This window comes from Eufriesea mexicana, unplaced genomic scaffold, assembly GCF_001483705.2.
Source record: "Eufriesea mexicana isolate 0111107269 unplaced genomic scaffold, ASM148370v2 scaffold2824, whole genome shotgun sequence".
NCBI classification, from domain to species: Eukaryota; Metazoa; Arthropoda; class Insecta; order Hymenoptera; family Apidae; genus Eufriesea; species Eufriesea mexicana.
The window spans coordinates 98,385-124,744 of record NW_016910878.1 but is presented as its reverse complement, the minus strand read 5'-3'; the positions used below and the strand labels follow the sequence as shown (position 1 = coordinate 124,744).

The window sequence follows — 26,360 nt, the reverse complement described above, 5'->3', positions numbered from 1 at the left end:
CGCCCCTCTTCTATTCCACGTAACGGAAAATTGATTTTATAGTCTTCAAGACGAGCATCTGCAATTTGTTGCCAGTTCCATGCGCTTCTGCTCACGTTCCCGGAGCAATTTCATGAATATATCTGCATACCGTTAGAAACGAGTTTCGAAAAGAAAAGGAAAAGTCGGGAACAGGGGTGGTGGGTAGCGTTGGAGGGGGTGGGCCAGGGGGAATAAGGGTGAAACGAGGACCAGGAGGTGGTCGGGGAAGAAAAGAAACAAGCCAGAGGGGATCACAGAGGCCGCTAGCGATGGCGAGAGATTGATGACATTATCGCGTGGAATTCGCAATGAAGCGGCGTTCGTGTGTACTCGACATTCCTAAAAACACGCACGTATGATCGAACGGAAGGGAAACGAAGATTCACGATTACCAACGCACGGCTTTATGGTCTCTGGAACGGTTGCAGTGGGTAAAGGTCGTCCGATGTAGGCCTTCCCGAGGCGAATTTAAACGTCCGGACTCTGAATGAAATGTAAATGAGCATCCCGAACTGACGAGTATTCCAGACGAGTTTCAAGGAAGAGAAGTTCCTCCACGATCTCGCGAAACCTAGAACGCGAAATTGCGGAATCAACGATGTGATACAGGATGAAACCCTGAGTCTCTGTTCTGGGCATCTGGGAACACTCGCTTGGGTTTTCCCTTAGACTATGCTTCGTCTAATGAGAATTGGCAGGAAGTATAAACAAAATGGCTATTGATCGATGCTGTGGATGTAGATTAGTGGCTGCTGAACGGTGGATGCTCAGTGTGGACATATAGTAGTCCTAAATTTGGATCCTTGCGTATAAGATCAGCCCAGTGTCGAATTTTAGTAGTCCTAAACAGGGAGACCCTTGCATACAAGATCAACCCAGTGTCAAATTTTATAATCCTAAATAGTGGCCCTTGCGTTCGTGATCAGCCCAATGTCGAATTTTAGTAATCCTAAACAGGGGACCCTTGCGTTCAAGATCAGCCCAGTGTCAACTTTTAGTAGTCCTAAACAGGGAGACCCTTGCATACAAGATCAACCCAGTGTCAAATTTTATAATCCTAAATAGGGACCCTTGCGTTCGTGATCAGCCCAATGTCGAATTTTAGTAATCCTAAACAGGGGACCCTTGCGTTCAAGATCAGCCCAGTGTCAACTTTTAGTAGTCCTAAACAGGGAGACCCTTGCATACAAGATCAACCCAGTGTCAAATTTTATAATTCTAAATAGGGACCCTTGCGTTCGTGATTAGCCCAATGTCGAATTTTAGTAGTCCTAAACAGAGGGACCCTTGCGTTCAAGATCAGCCCAGTGTCAACTTTTAGTAGTCCTAAACAGGGGGAACTCTTGTGTTCAAGAGCAGCTCAGTGTAGTCTGTTAGTAGTCCTAAATAGCTACCCTTTCGTGTAAGATCAGTCCAGTGTCGAATTTTAGTTATCCTAAACAGGGGGACCCTTGCGTTCGAGATCAGCCCAGTGTCAAATTTTAGTAATCCTAAACAGGGAGACCTTTGCGTTCAAGATCAGCCCAATGTCGACTTTTAGTAGTCCTAGATAGGTATCCTTTCGTATAAGATCAGCCCAGTGTCGAATTTTAGTAGTTCTGAACAGGAACCCTTGCGTATAAGATCAGCCCAGTGTCAAATTTTAGTAATCCTAGACAGGAACCCTTGAGAACAAGATCAGCCCAGTGTCGAATTTTAGTAATCCTAAACAGGGGGTCCTTTGCGTTCAAGATTAGCCCAATGTCGACTTTTAGTAGTCCTAGATAGATACCCTTTCGTGCAAGATCAGCTCAGTGTCGAATTTTAGTAATTCTGAACAGGAACCCGTGCATTCATAATCAGCCCAGTGTCAATTTTTAGTAGTCCTAAACAGAGGGACCCTTGCGAACAAGATCAAACCAGACTCAACTTTCAATAATACAAGGTTAGCTAAAATTTTCCTTGAAATATTCAATCCCATGCCTGGATCAGCTCGGACCTAGGGTCTGGTGTTTCTAGTTTGGTTCTGGTTAGATCATGCATAGTTGTTTACATTTCCTGTCAATTCTCGTAGAACCGGATATAGTGTCTTTGGACTTACAAGACTTTCCCAGGGTTCTTCAGTCTATTCCCAGAAGGTCGTAGAGGAAAGCAACGTTCGTTTAATGAGCTACATGTATACACGCAATTTTATACCTATCGCTATCAAATACGTTATTTCATTAACATATATTCAAAGAGAATCAAGAATTAATAGAAGTCTCATTACTAACAGAAATATGGGATATTTTAGGTGGAATAATGCAATCAGACAGGGTGTTATTCTGCAAAAAGACATATATCGGAAATGGAGAATGATATTTTTTGGAGATCTATGTTTGGAGAAAATCGAGCACATAATTACGAGGAAGCAAGAGTTTACACGTTCCAGTGGGAGTTAATTAAGCAGACGACTTTCTCCAACACAGAAATACAAAAGTAAAAATGTTATTTTACATTTCAACTTATCTTTGCTGGTAGAACAACTTCCTTCAAAGAATTCCACGCATCCGGAAGCAGTTTGTGTACACTGTACAGCATATTTTGATTAGCTGGGTCTTAGTATTTTACCATCTTAAGTCTTTACGATTTAAATGGTGTTCAACCTGCTCTTCCATTTTCTTCATCAATTATTACAGTCTTTTATGACCAAGCTTCGATAAATAACTCTGAAATTTTTCGTCGTTAGAGTTAATATATCAAAAAGCACAGTTACTTGTTGCAAAGCATAGATTTTATTGATGCAAGCTAAAGTTCAGAATTTTTACAATATGTTCTTTATCTATGTGATCTCTATGGCTCTAAATCTCTGATTTAGGCTTCAACTTCTGTGCCAAGAATGGCCCATCCCCGAAGAATTATCATCAACGAAGCATTAAAGAAACACTCGAACAAATTCCAGCTGGTCCCAGTCGACGAATGAAATTCCTTCTGTTTTCCTAAATATTCCTTGGCATTAGTAGGCAAATTATAAATGCGTTTGCTTATCTTTAAAAAGGAATTCTCGTCGATCAGGATGAACCAGTTTCTATAATTATATCCGAGAGATCGAACTGCAAAGAAAATAGTGGTTCTGCAATTAAAATGACGCCTCCGTGATTAAAATAGTGGTTCCGGAATTAAAATGACGGTTCCGGGACTAAAATGGCAGTTCAGGAACCAAAATGGCCGTTCTGGGACTAAAATGACGGTTCCGGAATAAAAATGGTGGTTCTGGGATTAAAATGGGGGTTCCAGGATTAAAATGGTAGTTTCGGGATTAAAATGGCGGCTTCGGGATTAAAGTGGCGGTTTCGGGATTAAAATGGCGGTTCTGGAATTAAATGGGCAGTTCCGGAATTAAAATAGCGGTTTCGGGTTTAAAATGGCGGTTCCAGAATTAAAATAAGGGTTCCAGGACTAAAATAGCAGTTCCAGGATTAAAATGACTGTTTCGAGATTAAAATAGCGGTCCTTAGATTAAAATGGGGGTTCCAGGATTAAAATAGCGGTTCCAGGAATAAAATAGCGGTTCCAGGAATAAAATGGCGGTCCCAGGACTAAAATGGCCCGCGTAGCGTGGTCGCAATCCGTTTAATTTCATTTTCGGACGAGTCAGACACCACGAAAACACGTCTCGGAGAAATTTCGCGGATTTTTAGACGGCATTTCTCGCCCGTCGAGGTTGTTTGCGAAACTGCGGAATCTTTTGGTATTTCGCTCACCGATGACGGACAGGTATAACGTCGACCAACGTTGCGAAACTTGTAAGGAGAGTATCGTAAGCATCTTCGTCGAGCGATTAATCATTCTCGAACGTTTACTTCGCGGTGGATCACGAACTTTCTGCGTGATAACTCCAGTTGTTTTCCAATCTTTTTGCTCGTTTGATTTGTTTCAAAGGTTGAGGTCCTGCTGAGGCTGCACTTCTGCCAGTCGTTCGATGATCGAGAAACTAATCAAATCGCTACTCTGTTAGATAAATACCAATATTTTTCTTATTTATCTCTCGCTTCGCAATCACTTTTCGTATCTCTATTCGCGTTTCATGCATCATTTTATGCATCGTGTGTGTACATACACGTGATCGGTTTCAGGAAAACACTCTTCCGTTCATTTCCTAAGAATTTCATTCTCAATTTCACTCTGGATACGTTGAATCGATCTTTACCTCTTAAATATAGAATTATTTTACAAAATTCAGTTTTAAAACTCGGTTTTTTCTATTATCAATTCAGCAAGTGGTTATTAAAAGGTACAAAAGTAATAAAATAGGACCACGTCGATTTTATAACAAAAATGAAGGAAACTTTACGTGGGTACACTCCTTAAGGGGTTAATCTCTAAGCCTTTACACTCCAGGAAAAAATCCCAATTATATAAGTCTCATTTTCACATATTTTCACTCATTCCTGACAACTTTCACATCATTTTTCGGCAAAGTGATGCAGGAGTTTTCTATTCCATGGCAGATACTCTAAAATACCCTGCGTATTTTTCATAGCAAATATAAAAAACTATAATGTAAGAAAATATTTTTTAAAACGAAATTCTTAAGCTTGAAATAACGTAAAAATACGTGCAATATTAAAACACAATAATTACATACGTAAATTCGTACAAAGAAGTGTCTCGTAAAGCTTCGAGTACAGGGGGTTGAACCTCGTTGTTACTTCACTGTTTTATCGGCAGAGATTTAAACAGCTTCCGCTCTTTTCAAATTTTGATAATTCTGCAGATGAAAATCCGAGGAAATAGAGTATTCGAAACCTAGTGGAACAATCTCGCCTAGCTAAATCGTGCGTTTAACGCTTTGCATACCCGGAACGCGTGCTCGATGAATTTTTCAACCCCCTCGTTCTACGAAATTATCGCGACATTCGTTAAACGTTCGCGATCATTCGAATACAGTTCGTGTTACGCGAAATCGACCAGTTCCTAATGATTAGTGGATGCTGGCTGGAGTGAATTTCTCGCGGAACACTCTCAACCCCCTGTAAACGAGCAAACGAGAGCGGTGTTATTAGTTTTCGCTAAAATTAAGTAGTCTGCGCGGGAACAATGGGTAAAATTTATCCGCGAACACGCTGCTGTGTGTCCATACATTAAGCTCGATTATATTTTCATGCTGTTTGGCACTGATATCCAAAATCGCAGAGCAACGCAAAGGTGCACGAGGTGATTGCGAATTATTTAATTACGACTGTGCCATCGTTTTGCTATTAATTCGTTTCGACAGTGAATGTATTTCGCGAAATTCTCCTATCTCTGAAGTCATCCTCCGTTATTCGAAATTAACCACTTTTAAAGACCTTAGATAAATATTGTACATAAACGATAATAATGCAATTTGAAAGTAATCGTTTTGAAAGATAAATACGTACAATGCTTCATTGTAGAATTCACCACGAATGTAGATATAAGCAGCACAAGCTCCCATTGCTCGACCAGCAATTAGACAACCTTCTACCAAATTGTGAGGATCATGACGTAAAATTTCACGATCTTTACAAGTACCAGGTTCACCCTCGTCTCCATTAACTACCAAATATTTTGGTCTCCCATCGGAGGGTTTGTTCATAAAGGAAACCTGCACCTCCCCGACCTCTCAAACCAGATATTTTGATCTCATTAATAATCCAATCTGCACTTTTTTCCACAATTTCCTTAATCTTATACCAATCTCCTCTTTGCAGAGCACCCTTTAACCTCCAATCGTGCCTACCATATAAATTTGTGAAAATACGGTCCTGGTCAGCCAGGGGACCACCCCTTTTCTATAAAAAACAAACAACACAAATCGTACTATATTTTTACCATCATATCACGTGACATAACAAATAATTAATAAAAAAATATATAAACAAATTAAGCTTACCTTTCCTTCCGGTGCGGCATCAGCAAATGTTCTCTGTTGATAACTGCTCAACGAAGACCCAAGGAAACCTTAAAAACAAATAAATTTCTTTCATTACATAACCTCGTTTCAACGACAACGCAAAACGTCGAAATTCCTTTCTAAAATGGGAACATCGGAAGATCGACATTCCGCATATCACAATTGATCTTAAACGTATTGAACATCGTGATTACGATTCGAAACTAAACAAAATAGCATCGAAACTTACCCAACTGTCTCCTCGTATGTATTTATATAAATTCGAATATTCGTAATTATCGGGAAGTGAATAATTTTGAAATATAGGTATATCCTCGATTTCTCGAATTTTCAGTAGTCTCTCGAATTACGAACAAATTTTCCTAATTAAAATTTATTTCCAATCCGTACGCAGGCGTTAGATAATATATCCAATGACGTACATCTCTCGTGTGATTTAAATACACGCAGAAATTTAAATTAACGTTGAAACGAGTCTACCCGACGAACGCGTGAAGCCATTTCCCTCGAATACACGTCGAAACTAGTAATCTCAAATTTCCCAACCTCGTGTTATTATCGCCAGGTCGTCGTGCACTTTCTAAATTAAATAACCAATTAAATTCCAAACAAATTCGTAATTGCTACTTGCAGTACACTCGACTAGAGCACGTTTCCGCGAAAAGCATTCCTCTGCTTTCCAAAGTCGAACTCTCTGTAAAAATCGTGCCATGATATCGGGTCACGGGTCACATCTGGTAAACAAGTCCGAACCTCGTCATCGTTACCTCTGTAATCCCACTTAACACTTTGGCTACCACGTTGGTCATATATGAGACGTTCACTGCACGAGTCGATTAACTCCACTTTTTGAAAAATTTGAAATTCAAGTGTCGAAGCACTTGGTATAGTCATGACTACATTATTTCACTGCATTTCTCCACTTTTTGTTTTATGGAGTTAATCAATTCGCGCAGTGAACGGCTCATATGTAGGGATACTTTTGATTGGCAAATATAAGGAATAAGAGATGTAGTTTTATTCTAATATATATGTAGTATCGCAGGATTTCCACCTCGTGTATAGGTGACTTTAGTTTGGAAGGTCGTCGAGGGTTCGAGGGCCAGGTTGGTCGGAAAAACCCTGACGATGCGTCAGGCCCTTAGCATGACCATATTTGGTCATGTTGGGGGAGGCTTTTGGGGGAATATATGAAGGAAGGCAAAAGTGGCTAGCGGACAGTTCTTGTGTAGAGTTTTTAGGAAGAGTGATTAGAAGAGAAACAGTCGAGTTGTAATTGTGTTGTTACATTGTAATTGTAGTTGATATATCTATATTTGCAGGCTTAATCGTCACCACGTATTGTATTATTATTTTATTACTAATCAATAATTAGTATTATTTAACCACCACCCATGTCTCTACATATATGTAGGAATATTAGCCAGGCAAGCAGTGATGTAATGATAAAATTATAAACGCCTTTTTATTGGGTTTGGTTAGCTATAACTAGCATTGTGCCACTATAGTGCCACCCTATAGTGACCACCGTGTCAATCAACGTGTTCAATATATTATAAGATATTTTCTTCGAGTAAAGGCTATAAATGCTGTATACTAGTCGCACATGTGGTATGAAAGCATCACACATATAATGGAAGATTATGCATCTGTAAGATAAAACGCTCCATTGGGTAAGAAAGTTGTCCTACATCATAAATTTATTATTATTTTGCCATTATATGCTTCGAATAAGCAAAATACTCCCGTGGTGTCCTGAGCGAAACATGATTTCGGCGTGGCAGTCCAACTGATAGAGAAATTAAATAATTTATTTAATTTAGTCGGAGAGAACAGATGAGAGTTGCAACGTGAGCGAGAGTGAGTAAACTGTAAGAGTAAAAACCGGCGATTATTCGTATCCTGGTTGCGTAACTGTTGCAAAACGCGGAGAATAGGCGCGAGATTTGCTTGGAAAGGTCGGGTTCTGGCCTGACCAAGGTCGGCCATCATAACGTGGTCTGCTGGTATCGACGACGATCACTTTCACCAGCGAGAAAGACCTTTTTGACGCGCTGTCGATCGGAGACAAAGGGCGTAGAGGAGCTTGAACAAAGGCGGGAAAGGGAGGAAAAAGGAGGAGCGAGTGGAGAATAATTGCACGGGTCGATCGTGTAATTCATTAGGCGAGAGACGAACCGGTGAATGGACAGCAATTTTCGGTAATCGTCGATTGCACGACTCGATGAGTCGTTATTCAGATCCGCGTTACGTATCCGCTGCTGCCAGCCAGAGTGGAAGAAAGGGTCTTCAGGATTAAAAGTTGCAGAGCTGGAGTGTAGAGGAGGAGCCGGAGAGGAGCAGGAAAGCGGAGTCGTTGTTAAAAAGGGGAGAAAATTTACGCCTGAAAAGAGATGCTGCGCAGAGAAAGGAGGAACGAGAGGGCTCGAGATGTACGGGGTGCTTCTGTAGCTAGAGGAAGAATGTTCCGTTGATATGCCAGGGTGGAGAAAATGTTTTTCGTAAATATTGTCTTGTTTCCAAGGTGCAGGAGCCAAGTGGCGGATTCAAACGTACCCTCGCCACGCGTCTCGCGATGTAATTAATTAGAAAAATAGTGCAAGGTTGGCAAGGAGGGTAGAATAGGGTTGCGAGCGAGCGTAATCACAACGGTCCCATAACCTGGCAACTACCGATCTCTAACGGGTAACCAAATATGCGAGTATTATATACGAGATAATTGACTATGTATAAATTAATTCTATCTAAGTATTATGATTATAATGATCATAACGTTACGGTGCAGGAAAATGATAACAAGACCAGTAGAAGGGAAAGCTAGGAAAATAGCAGAGAGAGAGAGAGAGAGAGAGAGTTGAATTGATCCAATTCGGATCTCGCTCAAAACACAACAGTAGAAGAAAAATAAAAATAATAACGAAATTACGCAAGAAGAAAGATGGAGGAACCCGGAGAAGAAAATAATAGAGGCAGGACTGGTATTTATGTGGACTTCCTGATCGTTCACCGACGAGCAGTATCGATCAGAAATCCGTATGTTGCAATTCCATACGTAACCTAACCTTCGCGGTGGAATTTATTTATCGCGCAACGTGATTTGCGGTAAAACGAAGAAATAAAAATGAATAATAAAATTGGGGAAAGGGAAATACAAGATTAACGTTTGCACCGATCTCCTCCTGATCAGGAACCACCGTTCTACAATCCTAAACAGAAAATTCGGTAGAATTTATCTATCGTGGATCGTTTACAAATTTACAAATCGAAAATATGAAGATGAAGAATAAAATTAGAAAGAAAGGAAAAGAAAGGAAAATGAAAGCGATAGTATTATACATTATAAATAGTATTATAATAAATATAATATATAAAGAGATAAATAAGATATAAATAAAAATAGATAAGAATGATCTGTGTCGACTAGCAGGTGGTCTATCGACGACGGATATTCTAGTTGCGGAATAGCCTAAAATTCCGCGGCCATGTTGGATGAATCCCGTTTATGTATCCTCGCATATGATCATCCGTTCATATGATATTCCACGAATTCGGCTGTGCAATGCCCGACATGGTTACATGGAAATGTCAGGGATTTTATTCGCGGCAATGAGGCGTTTCGTGGACGCTGAACAGAGGCCACGAAATTCGTCCGATCGAAGAAGAAAAGCCAGTTGGAATCGGAACTGTCGCCGCCAGCCGAATAATTCGTTGCCTTCGAAACGCCATTTTCGGCCGCGTTCACCGGTCGGACCCATTCGTTCCGATTAATGAAACTGGTTTGAACTGATCCGAATTGATCCCGCTGCAGGGATCGTATTCACGCGAAATCGTGCAAGATTTGTTACCGCGACGATCCTGTTCCTTCATTTCTACACCTTCACCGACCATTCTCGGGAATTTAAAATCTCGTAAAATCTTCCACGGCCGATTTAGGAGCTTCCAGGGATTTTTAATATTTCTCCAGAGTCGGTAGAGAGGCAGTAAGGGAAAATCGAGCGAAATTAGAAACGTGTTAGATGAATTAAAAATTGTACCTACTTCGAAGATACGAAGGTGTATGATCATTTAACCCTTTAGGCCGTTGCATTGTTTCTCAACCTAGTCAGAGTAGCGACATAGTTTGAAATTACGTAGTTAGGTCTTCGTGGCAGGCTATAATTGTCAGAAGGACAACTTTTATTTTCTTCGATAACATATTTTAACTACGTAATATCGCAACGCTCTTTAAGTAACCGACACCGATTTTTTCGTTATAGTAATCGATTAATACGCGAGTTATGTTTCCGAAATCGAATATTTCAATCATCAATGCTTCATTGCTACATATGAAGACACTGATCATTTGCAGTTTATTATTCGATTTTATTTTCATCTATAAAAACAGGAAATAAAGGACTACTGTAATACTGAGTCAGTGGAGTTGAAAAATCCTCACTGTGCAAGGGGAATAATACTCGTATGAATTAGCACGTATAAAATAAATTTCAATCATTGTTAACAACACTTGGAACCAGATATCACAGCTTTAATCTCCGCCTTCCGTTTCGATTGTCCCGCCTTATTACCGATTTGGAGAACAATATGCGAAAAGGACGCGCAAGAGACGCAAAAATTCCCGGATATAGGCACAGGGTTTTGTGTTCAACTAGAGCGTGAAAATCGAAAGCAAAATGGCACGCTGTTTCGAGCCGCTCCTCTCGATTTTTCGAAACCTTGGCCGCTTCGTATCCCCGAAATTTCTCCATCCTGCACTCGAAATCTTCGAATTATTCGCCAGAACCGTTCGTTGAAGCGACGAAGTAAATTCGCTGGAAAAAGAAGAGAAGAAAAAGAAAAAATGATCATGGAATAAATCATGCGCATAAAATAGCACCACCCAATGAGATGCTTTCTCCCAGCAGGTATCTTCACGCACGTGTTGCAACCTTACGTCCAATATATCGGCAAGGATCCTGAAAGTGGTGTCAGGGTCTCGTTTTACCGGTTTTTGGACACGGTCCGCTTGTTCTTACATAATTTAACGTAATACTCGCGGCGTCCAAGGTGAAATTATTAAGCTGTTAGCGAGCCTTTCTGGGAACCAGGACGTGGGGGATAATTAGGTGATCGAATAATGGATCTGGTATTTTTCTTTCTTTATCTTCTCCGTTCGCGCTATTGCCTTGGTAATTAAATAGAATTAATACGGTAATACTTGTTCATACCGTTGGTTTATCGTGACGAACAGCTGCTGAATAAATAAAAAGCGGCGTGTATTGTGTTTTAATCGAAAGTGTGGCTTTAAGATGAGAGGCAAAATGGCGGAAAGGATAGACTTATATCAGCTCGTATTCAAACCGTTCTCGTGGTATAAATATTTCGTGGAATATATATTTTGTTTAATCAAAATGATCCATACGTGGCTGTAATGAGATGTCGATCGTGAAGTTGTTTACCAGGTATTTATTTCTATATTTAATATTTATTACTGACTCTTAGAAGTATATCGTAGATACTAGGTTACCGAAGAAGAATTCGATTAAACAAAAATATTTATATTAAATTTCAGTCGTTTAAGGTAACTCAAAAATCGACTCGAAAAGAAACCTAAGCGAAGAGAAACAGTCCATATTTCTTCGTCAAACAAAGCAAACATATTTCAACGACGATCAATATTTTACGTTCTACTCGTAACGTCCTTGGTTAAAAATATTTTTAAAAATACGGATAAAATTTTCCTTTTATTCCCATTTTCCGTTTTCCTTTTTAATTTACCTTTTTAATACGTAGCACTACCGCGTAGCGAAAAGCAAAGGAACGAAAGAATCTCGTTGATTAATATTCTAACCACTTCAACTGTATCTTGCTCGGTAAACATCAAAAATGGGAAAAATAAGATGTAATATTCCATTTTGCTTCCAATTAAATCTGACACCGCTAGCATACCCGTATTGCGAGACGGTAATAAGAAATTATATTTATCTCATCGAATTCGATAACTGGTATCTCAATTGAAATGAAGTATTAATTAACTCTAGCATCGCGTTGCATGTTTAAAAAATACGTTAACTCGCGAACACCTGGTGCCTGATGTAAAATAAAGTTCATTTTTTCTAGTTCTTATTCCTTTTCGAAAATAAGTTTAACACCGTTGCTCTTACGCGTAATCGGCCGATGTTGTTGCAGCGATACGGTCTTATCGGCAAGTTTCAACGTTTTGCCACGATATGTTAGCGCTCGAATCGCCAGTGGTTCTCAACGGGTTATGGCGGCTGCGCGAAACCACGATAAAGCGTTATTGCCCTCGCGGCTGTCCGTAGGAACGGAAAAGTGAAATCGCGGTCACAGGTAGGGTGGTGGAGCAACGCGAAATCGATTATCGGGCAAATTACCATAATATCGTTGCCGCTGAATCACCGTTCATTAGGACAGAGGTAAATTCGGGCTCGAGAAAAGTCGTTGTAATGCCAGAAAGCACAGGTGGCCGCGACTTTTGAAATTTAAGTCGGATCACACCGTTGTCGACATTCGGAGTTAGCGTAAATGGTCGATATCGAGATTATCCACGACGTGACTGGCCTAAATGCGTTTTTCAGAATTCTTTAAGACAAGTAGATGAAGTCTTTCTAGGTTATATTGAACGTTATGGTCGGTGGAGGTGACTTGCTGATTTTTGAGGTTAGGATAAATTAGGATGATGTAGAACAAAATATATCTTCGTATTTTCTAGTTATATATATATTCAAGGTTTCATTTATACTGTTTTATATATTTTTTCCAAGATCCTTAAAGATGAGTAAATCATGTCTTTCTAGGTTATGTCGAACGTTTTGGTCGTTAGGGGTGTCTTATTAATTTTTGAGGCTAGGATAAATTAATAAAGGTATAAATAAGAAGAATATTGTGGAATAAAATATATATTCGTGTTTTTTAGTTTAATATATATATATAGGTTTCCAATTATACTTTTTTAAATATATTTTTTAAAATTCTTAAAGACGAGTAAATCGTATCTTTCTAGGTTATGTCAAACGTTGTGGCCATAGGAGGTATTTTATTGAATTCCGAGATTAGGATAAATTAACGAGGGCACAGATAATGGACGAAATGAAGTAAATAATAATTTATAAAATATTATAGTTACATCGTTAGCTTTAATCATCTTCGTTTCTCGCGGAAGTATGTAATAAGACAAAGAACTGTTGGGAAAATGGAATTGCTTGGACCAAATTCGTTATTATAAAATCGAATTCAATCGCGCAAGTTTCTCTCGATAATAGTCTCTAATCTGAACGATTATTGAAAAATATTTCCAACCGCCTGTTCGATTTAAAATCGTAGAAGGGCGTATCTCGTTCTCAGGATTCGATCCAGTCGTGTTAAGAATCTTGCAATACGCGAAAAGAAATGGTATCTCTATCTTTGATACTTTTAACGAAATTAACTCGTGCACGGACCATTAGTAAATGGGTCGGCAGATAATTGTATCCAATCTCAGGCTGGGAAATAATTACGAACAATTATGGACTTTGTACCTTTTGGCAACGGGCAATCGCGATACATTTACGACGCATTTCTATGCCAGTGCTATTTCTTTTTCGAAAACCGACCGAGCGAAAGATCAAGATCACTCGCTGATCTCCTTTCTATAAATTTTTATCCCAAACAAGGATGTCGGCGAATAATGGCGTCGCTCAGCGGTACAGTCCGATTAAGATTCCGTGCAGGAGTAATACGCGAAACACAGTATAGTCTATTTCGTTCTGCATTGTAAACGTAATAAAATATGCGGAATTTATCGACGCGATTATCACCTATCTCCATGCATTCATAGCCTCAACTCGTGCATAAATTATTACTACATTGTCGAGATAGAAACGGTTATCTCGAATGCCGTTCCGCTCACGATGCAGGAGACTTACTGTCGCTGAAAATGAAGGAACAAAACGTATTTATCCAATAGTCTCTAACTTACATAACCTATTATCCACGAGAAAGTAATCATTTTTCTAATTGTCAGAGTATGAAAGAAATATTCTGTCGTATAAATTAATTTTCGACTACACAGATTTCCCGAATCCTATTACTTAGATTAATTTTTCACTCGTGCAATTCGATACTGACATCGAATTATCTTGTCATGATTCGATACAGCATATTCTACAATCGTAAAACCAGATTCAGAATAGAGACACGCGAAACTCGACAGGGGTTTAATGAATTTGTAAATTCCCACGTGAATTCATATCAAACACGAGCAAGAGATATCGTGTTCGCATTTGGAAGCAGGACCATGCTGCTGCCTCGAATCGGCTAGACCTCTCAAACCGATCAGGTACTGGATAGTTTTCTCGAACTCCTAGATTCTTGAGAACTGGCAACTTCATCAGATCCATTAGCTCCTTAAACTCTCCAGGTTTCTCAAATCTACGGGTAAGCGAGACTGTCAAGTCCCTAGATCCTGCCAGGAAGTTACCAGATATATCACAGACCGCAGGGACTTCAGCGATGCTCAGATCTCTGGACCAGAGGCATCCAGTAATCCCAAATTCGCAAAATCACGGAAGTCCCGACGATTATTCGTCCTTTTCGATCATCAAACTCGCGAAATACTCTGGTCCTCGAAATTTTTGAATCTGGAAGATGATCGTGTTCGATCCGGTGGACTTGGAGTCCACTTTCTCGCGTGTAGCTTGAAACAACGAGATCGAGTTCCGTCCTACTTCACTGCCCCAAGCGTAAGTCCCAAGTCAACTTATTCCACGGCTAGGTATCCTAAGCCAATGTCTTCGTCTTCAGCTAGTTCCAATTTATCCAACCGGACCTCTGTAAACCTCGTGGTAATCTGTTCGAAGTCTGGGAACCTCGGGTCGCCAACCTATTTAATTCCTGTGTGCTCTAATCCCATTTATAACTCGTTCATCTTTGACGAATCTTTCGAAACAGATCAGATCCTTCGGAATTTGGCAAATCTCGCATTACTCGGTTTCTATAAGTCCCGATTTATTTCATTCGACTTACACGCTAAGCCAATGTTTCGAACCTGCTCACGCTTCGGTTCAATCTGTTTAACCTTTATGAGCCCCAAGCTATTCGACCTATTCGATATCTACGACTCCCAAACCAATCTATTCGATTTCTATGTGTCCCAGGGTAACCTATTCTACTTCTACGAGTCTTAGACCAATCCATTTGGGTTCTCTGCATCACAGGTATGAGCCCCAAGCTATTCGACCTATTCGATATCTACGACTCCCAAACCAATCTATTCGATTTCTGTGTCCCAGGGTAACCTATTCTACTTCTACGAGTCTCAGACCAATCCATTTGGGTTCTCTGCATCACAGGCTGGTCTGTGTCCGACTTCTAAAATTCCAAAACGGATTTAGCAACGTTTCGAGCCTAAAGACTGTCAAGTTTCAGGATAATCGCACGGTTAATTCGATAATTGAGCAGGAATTTAAATGCAAACTCGTTTGGATCAGTTTGAAGATTCGATTGATCCATTGCAGCGTGCATTGTTGCATTTCTGATCGTTTCTATCGATTGCCAGCTGTACGAAGGAGCTCGTTCCGCGTTATATGGCTGTCACATGACGTACATCATGTTCTACGATTTAGTGGTAGTCTTTGCCGAATTTCAACGATCCCGGACTAATCTTTATTGCGTTCTGCGAGTCCTTAATAATCTCCATCGGGTTGCACGAGTCCGTAATGATTTGTAACGCCTGGCCGCTGCTGTCACGTAGTCTACATCATACCTTACGAACCCGAGGTCGCCTTTATTGTACCCCGCACGTTCTGTTTGTTCTGCATTGCGTATCGCAAGTTTATGGTTGCCGAGTTATGGAAGTCTCTTGTCACCTACGAGTCTATAGCCACGTTCCGTAAGTTACAAGAGGCAGACACACGTGGAGACCTCTATCTAGAACAGAGTTCCTCGACTTCGCTCGTGTATTATATCAGATTCACCCGGAGTTTCGTGCAACTGATTGAAAAATGTCATCCTAGCATTTTACCACTCTATGGAGTCTCGTTTGACTCTACTCGTTGACGCAATTTGACTGCAATAGCAGAAGTCTCTGTTCGCGGTTCTGTCAGACTTTTAGGTTCCTCGTGCTAAGCTATTCCTCACTCTGGGAAACGATTGGACAAATATTATCGACAAATAACACCTGGAATATTATCCTGATCAGGCTCCGTGTAATTCGATTCCCTGTCCTCTTCGTATTCGCACCCATACACGTCTACGTAGCTGTTTGCTGTCATAATACCGGCTGTGCAGGGACATCCTTGAATGTGACATGGAAAAATCACGTAGTCCACACACAGGTTGTATTAAGTCGTTATTTCTCAACTGATAAAGCGGTTAGACGAGCAATTTTCATCCTCGATGGGCTATAGAAATAATTACAGCTTCTATTTTCGCATCTCTCTTCCAGCTGGTAACCCAGTCTTAATACACGTGTGCACCTATTCCTTCTTGAATTATGCCCGATGTTCTTAGGCTAGTTTTACGTGTAACGTTGCCTACCGTGTCTTTTCCGTGTATAGTTTTCTCGAACTCCTAGATTCTTGAGAACTGGCAACTTCATCAGATCCATTAGCTCCTTAAACTCTCCAGGTTTCTCAAATCTACGGGTAAGCGAGACTGTCAAGTCCCTAGATCCTGCCAGGAAGTTACCAGATATATCACAGACCGCAGGGACTTCAGCGATGCTCAGATCTCTGGACCAGAGGCATCCAGTAATCCCAAATTCGCAAAATCACGGAAGTCCCGACGATTATTCGTCCTTTTCGATCATCAAACTCGCGAAATACTCTGGTCCTCGAAATTTTTGAATCTGGAAGATGATCGTGTTCGATCCGGTGGACTTGGAGTCCACTTTCTCGCGTGTAGCTTGAAACAACGAGATCGAGTTCCGTCCTACTTCACTGCCCCAAGCGTAAGTCCCAAGTCAACTTATTCCACGGCTAGGTATCCTAAGCCAATGTCTTCGTCTTCAGCTAGTTCCAATTTATCCAACCGGACCTCTGTAAACCTCGTGGTAATCTGTTCGAAGTCTGGGAACCTCGGGTCGCCAACCTATTTAATTCCTGTGTGCTCTAATCCCATTTATAACTCGTTCATCTTTGACGAATCTTTCGAAACAGATCAGATCCTTCGGAATTTGGCAAATCTCGCATTACTCGGTTTCTATAAGTCCCGATTTATTTCATTCGACTTACACGCTAAGCCAATGTTTCGAACCTGCTCACGCTTCGGTTCAATCTGTTTAACCTTTATGAGCCCCAAGCTATTCGACCTATTCGATATCTACGACTCCCAAACCAATCTATTCGATTTCTGTGTCCCAGGGTAACCTATTCTACTTCTACGAGTCTCAGACCAATCCATTTGGGTTCTCTGCATCACAGACTGGTCTGTGTCCGACTTCTAAAATTCCAAAACGGATTTAGCAACGTTTCGAGCCTAAAGACTGTCAAGTTTCAGGATAATCGCACGGTTAATTCGATAATTGAGCAGGAATTTAAATGCAAACTCGTTTGGATCAGTTTGAAGATTCGATTGATCCATTGCAGCGTGCATTGTTGCATTTCTGATCGTTTCTATCGATTGCCAGCTGTACGAAGGAGCTCGTTCCGCGTTATATGGCTGTCACATGACGTACATCATGTTCTACGATTTAGTGGTAGTCTTTGCCGAATTTCAACGATCCCGGACTAATCTTTATTGCGTTCTGCGAGTCCTTAATAATCTCCATCGGGTTGCACGAGTCCGTAATGATTTGTAACGCCTGGCCGCTGCTGTCACGTAGTCTACATCATACCTTACGAACCCGAGGTCGCCTTTATTGTACCCCGCACGTTCTGTTTGTTCTGCATTGCGTATCGCAAGTTTATGGTTGCCGAGTTATGGAAGTCTCTTGTCACCTACGAGTCTATAGCCACGTTCCGTAAGTTACAAGAGGCAGACACACGTGGAGACCTCTATCTAGAACAGAGTTCCTCGACTTCGCTCGTGTATTATATCAGATTCACCCGGAGTTTCGTGCAACTGATTGAAAAATGTCATCCTAGCATTTTACCACTCTATGGAGTCTCGTTTGACTCTACTCGTTGACGCAATTTGACTGCAATAGCAGAAGTCTCTGTTCGCGGTTCTGTCAGACTTTTAGGTTCCTCGTGCTAAGCTATTCCTCACTCTGGGAAACGATTGGACAAATATTATCGACAAATAACACCTGGAATATTATCCTGATCAGGCTCCGTGTAATTCGATTCCCTGTCCTCTTCGTATTCGCACCCATACACGCCAAGTGGGACGTCTACGTAGCTGTTTGCTGTCATAATACCGGCTGTGCAGGGACATCCTTGAATGTGACATGGAAAAATCACGTAGTCCACACACAGGTTGTATTAAGTCGTTATTTCTCAACTGATAAAGCGGTTAGACGAGCAATTTTCATCCTCGATGGGCTATAGAAATAATTACAGCTTCTATTTTCGCATCTCTCTTCCAGCTGGTAACCCAGTCTTAATACACGTGTGCACCTATTCCTTCTTGAATTATGCCCGATGTTCTTAGGCTAGTTTTACGTGTAACGTTGCCTACCGTGTCTTTTCCGTGTCATATTCTATTCTTTCTTGCCAAGAGACTCCCTATAGATCCTGGGTTATAGCGCTAGTTGGATTACAGTGTTCTCTGGATCCCACGACTCGACAGTCGAAACAAGATGGTGTACCTCGCGAACGTTGGCGGGACCATTCATGCATGATCAATCGCGTTTGTTCAACGAACGAACTTCTTCGAAATGTTAGTTTCTTTGGTTGCTTCTGTGGAAAATAGAGGGGAAAAGAGGAAATAGTGCATCAAAGTGTTGGTTATTTTATTAGCTCCGGCTAGAGCTCTTCGTGCATATCAGAGGGGTTTTAATATTCATATTGTTATTTTACCAGCGTTTGTTATTTTGGGGCGCAGTGAAGTTTCCTGAATTCTATTTGAATTTCATTCGATAATTAAAGACTTCGCAATGGCGTCATATAATTTATTATTTATTATTCTAGTATCTCGAAAGTTACACTTTCTTTCTCGTTAAAATTATATTATATAAAATAATTGCATCCGTTTGCAGTGATTTTTGGAAAATATAACTGTCGATAGGATAAATATCAGGTAAGGATAATAAAACAAATTAATAATTCTGCATTTTACGGGATGATGTGGACCAACCAAATTCTCGGATGCTCTCTCGTATTTTTAATTTACTTTTTGTCCGTTTTTGTTCCTAAAAACTGTTCCACGGTGTATTTTTATACGTTTTATCTTCGTTTAACGTTTCCCTTTTTTGTTTATTCGGCAAATATCGCCGTTAAAATTCGATGCAGGGGAACACAGGATCTGCGTGGAGCGTACTGATAAATTTATTCTTGATTTTATATTCCCGAGTAACGAGGTCAAGTTCAACGTGTGCTCGTCGAAACAGAAATATTTTCGTCGATACAAGGTTAAGAAGTGCTTAATATCGAGTGTGTAACATCGATACCCTAAATGATTGCACAGGAATTTTCCAATCATCGTAATTTCCCAAACCATCCTTCAACGTGAGATACACTGCCAGAAAAGAAGTGTGTATACAAACTATGCTATACTAACACGAAATCTCTCGTTTCATAAATTTTCTTCCTCTTCATGGCTTTAAAAGAAATTGCTATAAATTCTGGAAACCATAATTACCTCGATAAATGTATAGTCGGTGAAAGCGATATGAGATCATATATAATAGTTGGTGGTCAGGTATTAAAATTTACCTGCTTCAAGCATCAATTAAGGCTGTGACCCATGTTCATGAAGTCTCTCTTCGTCTGTCATATATTTGACGAAATTTCAAGAGTAAATTTTAAAAACGTTTAATTCGAAGAAATTGATTTCCCGGTTAATTAAAATTAGTTTAAATTAATTAAAATCCCAGTGCTAAGAGCCAGTACAAATTTTCGCCCTACTTCTTCAGACACCTTGCATTATGGACGTAAGAATTGGACTTCATTAATCAGGGTCATCGTTTAATGTTTCTATGTTCTCCGTCGACTGTTATCTTTCGTTCTGCATCTGCAATGATTTAATAACTATTTCTGCAATTATTTCAGATCGATTTACGCCATACTTCAACGGCCAAACATTTAACACGATGCAACGTTTTCCTCTGGAGAACCCGCTGAACTTGAATTTCTCGAAAAATGATGCTAACTGGACGTCCGAAACCAAGGTGAATCACGCGTAGATATTACGCTCATTTCCATGTTCGACTAATAAGTTCACTTATCTGAGAAATTTGTTCCTTCGGTAAAATCCTCTTTTACTCCGATACATTCAGCCTTTGTACGCCTAGGTGGATTTATCTTGAAGTAGGTATCTAGTTGATTCAGTTTCCTTGATTCTCACTAACGTAAGAACGTCTGACGAAAGAAGAGGCAAAATTTAAGTGGGGAAAAAGAAATAGAAAATACAACATATAACGAAAATTAAATTACAATGTCTTTCGTTCTAAGTGGATAGTAATGATTTTCAAAAATCAAGAAGACTAGCTTTACTAAATTTTTTATTATTCTTTTAATAATTTCTTATAATGTACATTTCAAATTCGATTTATTTACAGATCAATATTTTCTTTTTTTTATATATGTAAATATATAAAACTATTGTTTATATACATTTGTTTTCAATTTTTAAGCAGTGTTCCTTTAGAAGTACATTGGAGTTCACGGAAGATTTAGTGTAATAGTGCTGGATATCGTTCGTTTCCTGTGTAAAGTAGAGTTATTTATGAAATTACCTATTGGCCAAGAATTAATCAAGATATCGAATGTAAATCCACTGCAAAGGCTTAAGGCAAGCTCGTAATCGCCTTTAAATATTTCCATAGAACAATAGTGTTGTAATGCAAGGTTTGAAGTAAACACGGTACAGCAGGATAATTTCTCTTTCCGCCTCTTATGAAAGATGAAATAATGAAACAAGATCCTTCAACTTTAGCATTACTCAAATATAATTAATGGCACTGTTGAGGAGTACGGTTGAAGTAACGCGTACGATCGTCCCTGTTTGAATGCGTGCAATACATTGTCGTAATTTACGTAATGAATTGCGCAACGTAATCTACACATCAATGCCGATCAAGTTGCTACATTTCCTCAGATGAACTAACCGCTGTGCTACTTAAACCGACGCATTTATTATCCATTGTAATAATTTTTGAAAAATGTAACATTCGAGCCAAAGACCACGTACAGTGGAAATTATCCATATATTATTGACCATTTGTGGGATCTAGAAGACTTTATTTATCACTAGAAATAGTTATTTGTATTGCACACTTAAATATAGTGTACGTAAATATGATTAATTGAGATGGCGTAGCGAAGATAAAATTACTAGTAAATAACTGCATATAGTAATGCTTGAATTTGGATACAAGACGCCATTAATTTCCCCCGAAAATACTTTTCAATGATCGCAAGAACAGGGAAATGTTTGAAAGCAGTTACTTCGAGATTAGATTAATGCAAACTAAAGATCATCCTTCTCTTCAAGGTTATCAATGGAAACATAGTTACCACCAATGAGACAATCTACGCAGGGAATAACAACTACAGCACCTTAGTTATGCGCATCCGTATAATTGAAGTGGAACCAGAGAACGACACGAACCCAGTCGCCGAAAACGATGGAGGCTTCGAAGTGGTCACTCTGCCCACGGTTACCGAATCTACTTCTGAAACGAACACTGCAACCACCAACAAAAAGAAGAACACTTCACCTACAAGAAGCGTGGAGACTGTCGAAGAGTTCGACAACGAGATATCGAAGGATCAAAACCCTTTAACGGCTTGAGGCAGCTGAGAAATAATCTAAAAGCATAGCGTCAGATTTATTGAATCCGAAAGATCGTTCCATCTATGTATCATCAATTTTCTATGAAAATTTCATAATTGGTTTCTATATTGTATCCTATATCTCGTCTATATACTGTCTTCGAGAAGCACCGGCTCTTAAAATTCGTAATATTCACGATATCTATACCAACTTTCCACTAAATGTAGTTTGACTAATATCGATAAGGAAATTTAAGTAATAATTAAACTTGAGGTATAATTATATAGTAATTAATCGAAATAATACGTAACCTTCGACCTTTTGGATGGTGGCTGTACATTACCTTAATTATATCGTAATTCAGTATATATAGGTATATCGGTATAATTTACGGAATAATACAATGAAAGTGATAAAATAAATGTATGGAAAATAACGTAAGATTTCCGTCCGTGACGTTCTTTTGGATTCAAATTGACAATATTTGCGTATGGAAAAGTGTAAACTATTGCGAAGTAACAAAATGTCGATTATCGTAGAGTTATAGAGATGATACACATATATATGTTATACGTTCTTCTGTAGTTGTTATACATTTAAGATCACCTATAACGAAATCGATTGTTGTAATGTTCAGGGATGTTGCTCCTTAAAGATGAACGCATGAATTATATTACATACATGTAGTTTCGCATACGAATGTCGTATAAATTACCAACAGTAGTGAGACTATTACAGGTTGTATACTATGATATTCGACAGTAAGGAATTTCGAAAGAGAACGGGAACATGTTTCTCCTAATCTTCTTTTTTTCTTTTCTTTTCTTTTTTTTCATGAAAATATACCGTTAGAGATGCCTTTGTTTCTTCGGGATTCTCTTTCTTTCCTTTAGTCTTACAAGTCACCTCTTAGGAAGAATACATGTACCATACAATAGAAATTTTATACGTGTATTCATTTGTAACGGTCAACCGTATTTTCCTTATGCTAATAAATCCTTAAAAAAGCGTTTATAGATGTGCATATGTAAGTATATCAAGTGATGAAAATGTGCAATTTAATACGGAATAATTTCAAAATATAGAATGGCTGTTTTCTATTCAGCCTTCGACTGAAGAGGGACCAAAACAAATTGATAGTATCTATTTTTTTATGAGATCGGTATAACTTAGTGAATTGTTTCGTATAAAGACGATTTTTTAACGAAAGATAATGTTAGCATAAAAATACATATTGTTGGCACAACCTCTTTTTTTATTCGATTTATCCTACAAGATTTTTATTCCTGTTACATCCTGTTATTATACTTAAAATAAAAGTTGAAGTTAATTTTAAACTTTGCATTGAAAAATGTTATTCTCATTATCATATTAATATAAGTTTGTTTGTAGTTGTAGCACTGTATAAATAGAAAAGACAGGTTTCTCCTCATTGTTCAGCTAGCAGTGAATTAAATATTATTAGTATATTAAATAGGGAACAAATATATAATTAAAGATTAGTGATAGATACTTAATTTACTTTTATTTTTCTTTCTTTTTTAAATATCCCATTTAAATTGTAAATTAATTGTGTAAAATTATCCTAATTCTGAAAATTCACAATTGCTGAATGGTTTTAGTGTATCTAATAAGTTTCAAAGTTCAGACAATTATTTATAAACATTGAAATCGATTAATAACAGTGAAAATTATAAGAATAAACAATGCTTAAAATTTAGTAATGAGATTTAAAAATCTCATTGAGATGATCAATATTATTTTCATAAAAAATTTATAACCTATCGCGTCGTTTGATATTTTTAAAATTATTAATAATTTCTAACTCTGGCTATTAATGAGAGTAGCATAAATATTTATCTCGTGTTTGAACGAATGAAATTCAAAAATTAAACTTTATCATTGATGTTAGTAATAATACTAGTGATATTTTATTTCGGTAAATGCACAACTTGACGTCTGACATTATCAAGAATAAAGAAGCAAAAGTCACTATACAAAGTACACCTGTCATGTGGACGTGTCCGTTTCAATCTGTTGATACGTTTGCTAGAAAATATTTTAGATAGATAAGAAATACGTGTTTTTAAAATCGTAAAAGTGTAAATCCGTAAATAAATTGAGAATGCAATGCCAGCACGTAGACGACACGTTGGCTCCGAGGTAGACCATGATTTCGTGATCACAACCTCAAACAATTCTTGGCGGAGCAGCACTACAACTCAACAGTATAACCATGAAAGTGAAGGGTGTGATTTAACGGAAAACGAAAGAAAGCAAGCAAATATCACACCACCAACAATGACATCGCGCGACAGGACTAATGAATTCGTAAATGCCATCCGAACGATGCAAAGCAGAACCGCAGCACGAGCAGCGGTTTTACAAAATCCTCGCCAAGCACGTCAATTACAGAGTTATTCGAATTTTATGATAATGGCTAAGAGTATTGGAAAGAATATAGCCAGCACGTATACGAAACTAGAAAAGCTTGCTCTATGTAAGATCGCAATGATCACCTAATATTATTCCATTTCATTAAATGCAACATGTTTAGAACATACAATGACACAAGAATGAGATTACAAAGTAAACCTACCAAGATGAATCGCATAGCGCAATCTAAAATAACATACTGCATATTTTTTTATTATATAGAAAAAGTTTAATCATCATAAATTATGCCAATTGATTATTTGATTAAAATATTTCTGATCGATCCACAAATTTCTTTTTCATTAAATTCTTCCATTTATATTTGAATTCTTCTAAATCTTAGTTTTGCTAAAAAGAGATAAATATCTAAGAATTATAGGCATATAAATCACATTCTATAAACATCAGATATAATATATATTAAAGTTCAAATATGTTTATAACAGCAGTATGTACTTATTAAACCAATTGTTTTAGTGGCAAAAAGGAAGTCTATATTTAATGACAGACAAGTGGAAATTGAAGAATTAACAAATATTATAAAAACAGATTTAAAGTGTTTAAATCATCAAATAGGAAATCTACAAGAACTTAGTAAACAGCAACGGGAAGAATATGGTGCATCTCAAAGTCATCACATGGCATCGCATTCATCTTCAATTGTTATGGCCCTACAATCAAAACTGGCAAACATGTCAAATCATTTTAAAAGTGTACTTGAAGTGAGATCAGAAGTATGTAAAAAACAAAAAGACAAAAAGAATAAAATTAAATAATAAATTAAGTAAATAAATAATAATCCTCTTGAAATATATAGAATATGAGAGAGGAACAAAGTAGAAGACAACAGTTTACACAAGGATCTGTATCCACTATGTTACCGCCAAGTGTTGCTGGAAAACAGGGTTCGTTATTATTCCAAGAACAAGATTCTGCTTCTTCTGTAGTTATAGATCTGGAACCAGGAATGGGACAATTAACAATGCAACAAGCAATCCAAGATGACACTGTGAGCTATCTAACACACATAACAAAATGATGAAATAATAATATTTTAGAACAAACAAATAAACATGCTCATTTGGTAGGAAGCATATATTCAATCAAGAGCAGAGACAATGCAAAGTATAGAATCTACCATAGTTGAACTCGGAGGAATTTTTCAACAATTAGCACATATGGTTAAGGAACAAGAGGAAATGGTAGAAAGGTAAAAAAAGTAACTTTAATTATGTTTTATAAAATTTCTAATTACAAATTTTAAATTTGCTTTTATTAGGTAATATTTATATAAATCATAATTAGGCAAATGTTAATATATCTTTTTTGTGTTGTCAATAATGAACAAAATAATTGGATTTATTACATTGAATTTATTCATTGACTTATTGCAAAATTTTAATAAACTTTCAGGATAGATAGCAATATAGAAGATACAGAATTGAATGTGGAAGCAGCACATGCAGCAATCTTAAAATATTTTCAATCTGTAACTAACAACAGGTGGTTAATGATAAAAATATTCGCGGTCCTTATATTTTTCTTTATATTTTTTGTAGTGTTTTTGGCATAAAATGATTATTGTACTATTATTATTATTATTATTATGATGCATATTTCTTTGTGCAACTTTGTAGTTGACCATCCATATCCATTATTTGTGATATAAGATGATCGAAGAGCAAGATGAATTTTTATAAAATTATGACTCATTAGCTATATAGTATTAATATAATCATTGCATTCCTCGACCTCTTTGTTGAAATGTGAATACTGTAAGTATTAGTTATTAAAAAGTCCATCAATGTAGACAAGATACTACATTGTTGTTTATAAAATGTAAAAAGAAAGCTAAGGGTAATAAATATATAATTTTCAAGGCTTGGTCATTTTTGGTGAAGATATATATGCAAATAATAAGAGGGGTTTATAAGAGATTATAAAACACAACATAATAATAAATTACAATTTATTTCAGTTTTTTAAAACCTTATGTAACAATAGTATTTAATCTAAATTCATATTACAATTTATTTCTCGTTTGAATGTTTTATGAAAACAATGAATTTTTTAGACTTGAACAAAGAATTATATATGTATAACTATATAAAGAAACATTTTTACAATTTATTCTATATTTCAATACATCCCTAAG

At 37.9% G+C, this 26,360-nt stretch overlaps 2 protein-coding genes across 2 annotated transcripts in view; both read left to right on the top strand.

Annotated features, from left to right (window-relative positions):
• The window catches only part of LOC108550415 (icarapin-like), a 67,070-nt gene extending 45,267 nt beyond the window's left edge, over window positions 1-21,803 (top strand). The window contains exons 3-4 of the mRNA XM_017904159.1: window positions 20,044-20,162; window positions 21,488-21,803. Of these exons, the coding sequence (XP_017759648.1) occupies window positions 20,044-20,162; window positions 21,488-21,787 (419 nt within the window). The 3' untranslated portion in view covers window positions 21,788-21,803. The remainder of the gene's footprint in view (window positions 1-20,043; window positions 20,163-21,487) is intronic.
• Window positions 21,804-23,763: 1,960 nt separating this feature from the next.
• On the top strand, window positions 23,764-25,778 carry Syx5 (syntaxin 5). Its single transcript, XM_017904157.1, has 5 exons — window positions 23,764-24,269; window positions 24,683-24,939; window positions 25,023-25,214; window positions 25,294-25,415; window positions 25,619-25,778. The coding sequence occupies exons 1-5, from the start codon at window positions 23,900-23,902 to the stop codon at window positions 25,776-25,778; spliced, it is 1,101 nt and encodes a 366-aa protein (XP_017759646.1). The 5' UTR covers window positions 23,764-23,899.
• The last annotated feature ends 582 nt before the right edge of the window (window positions 25,779-26,360 follow it).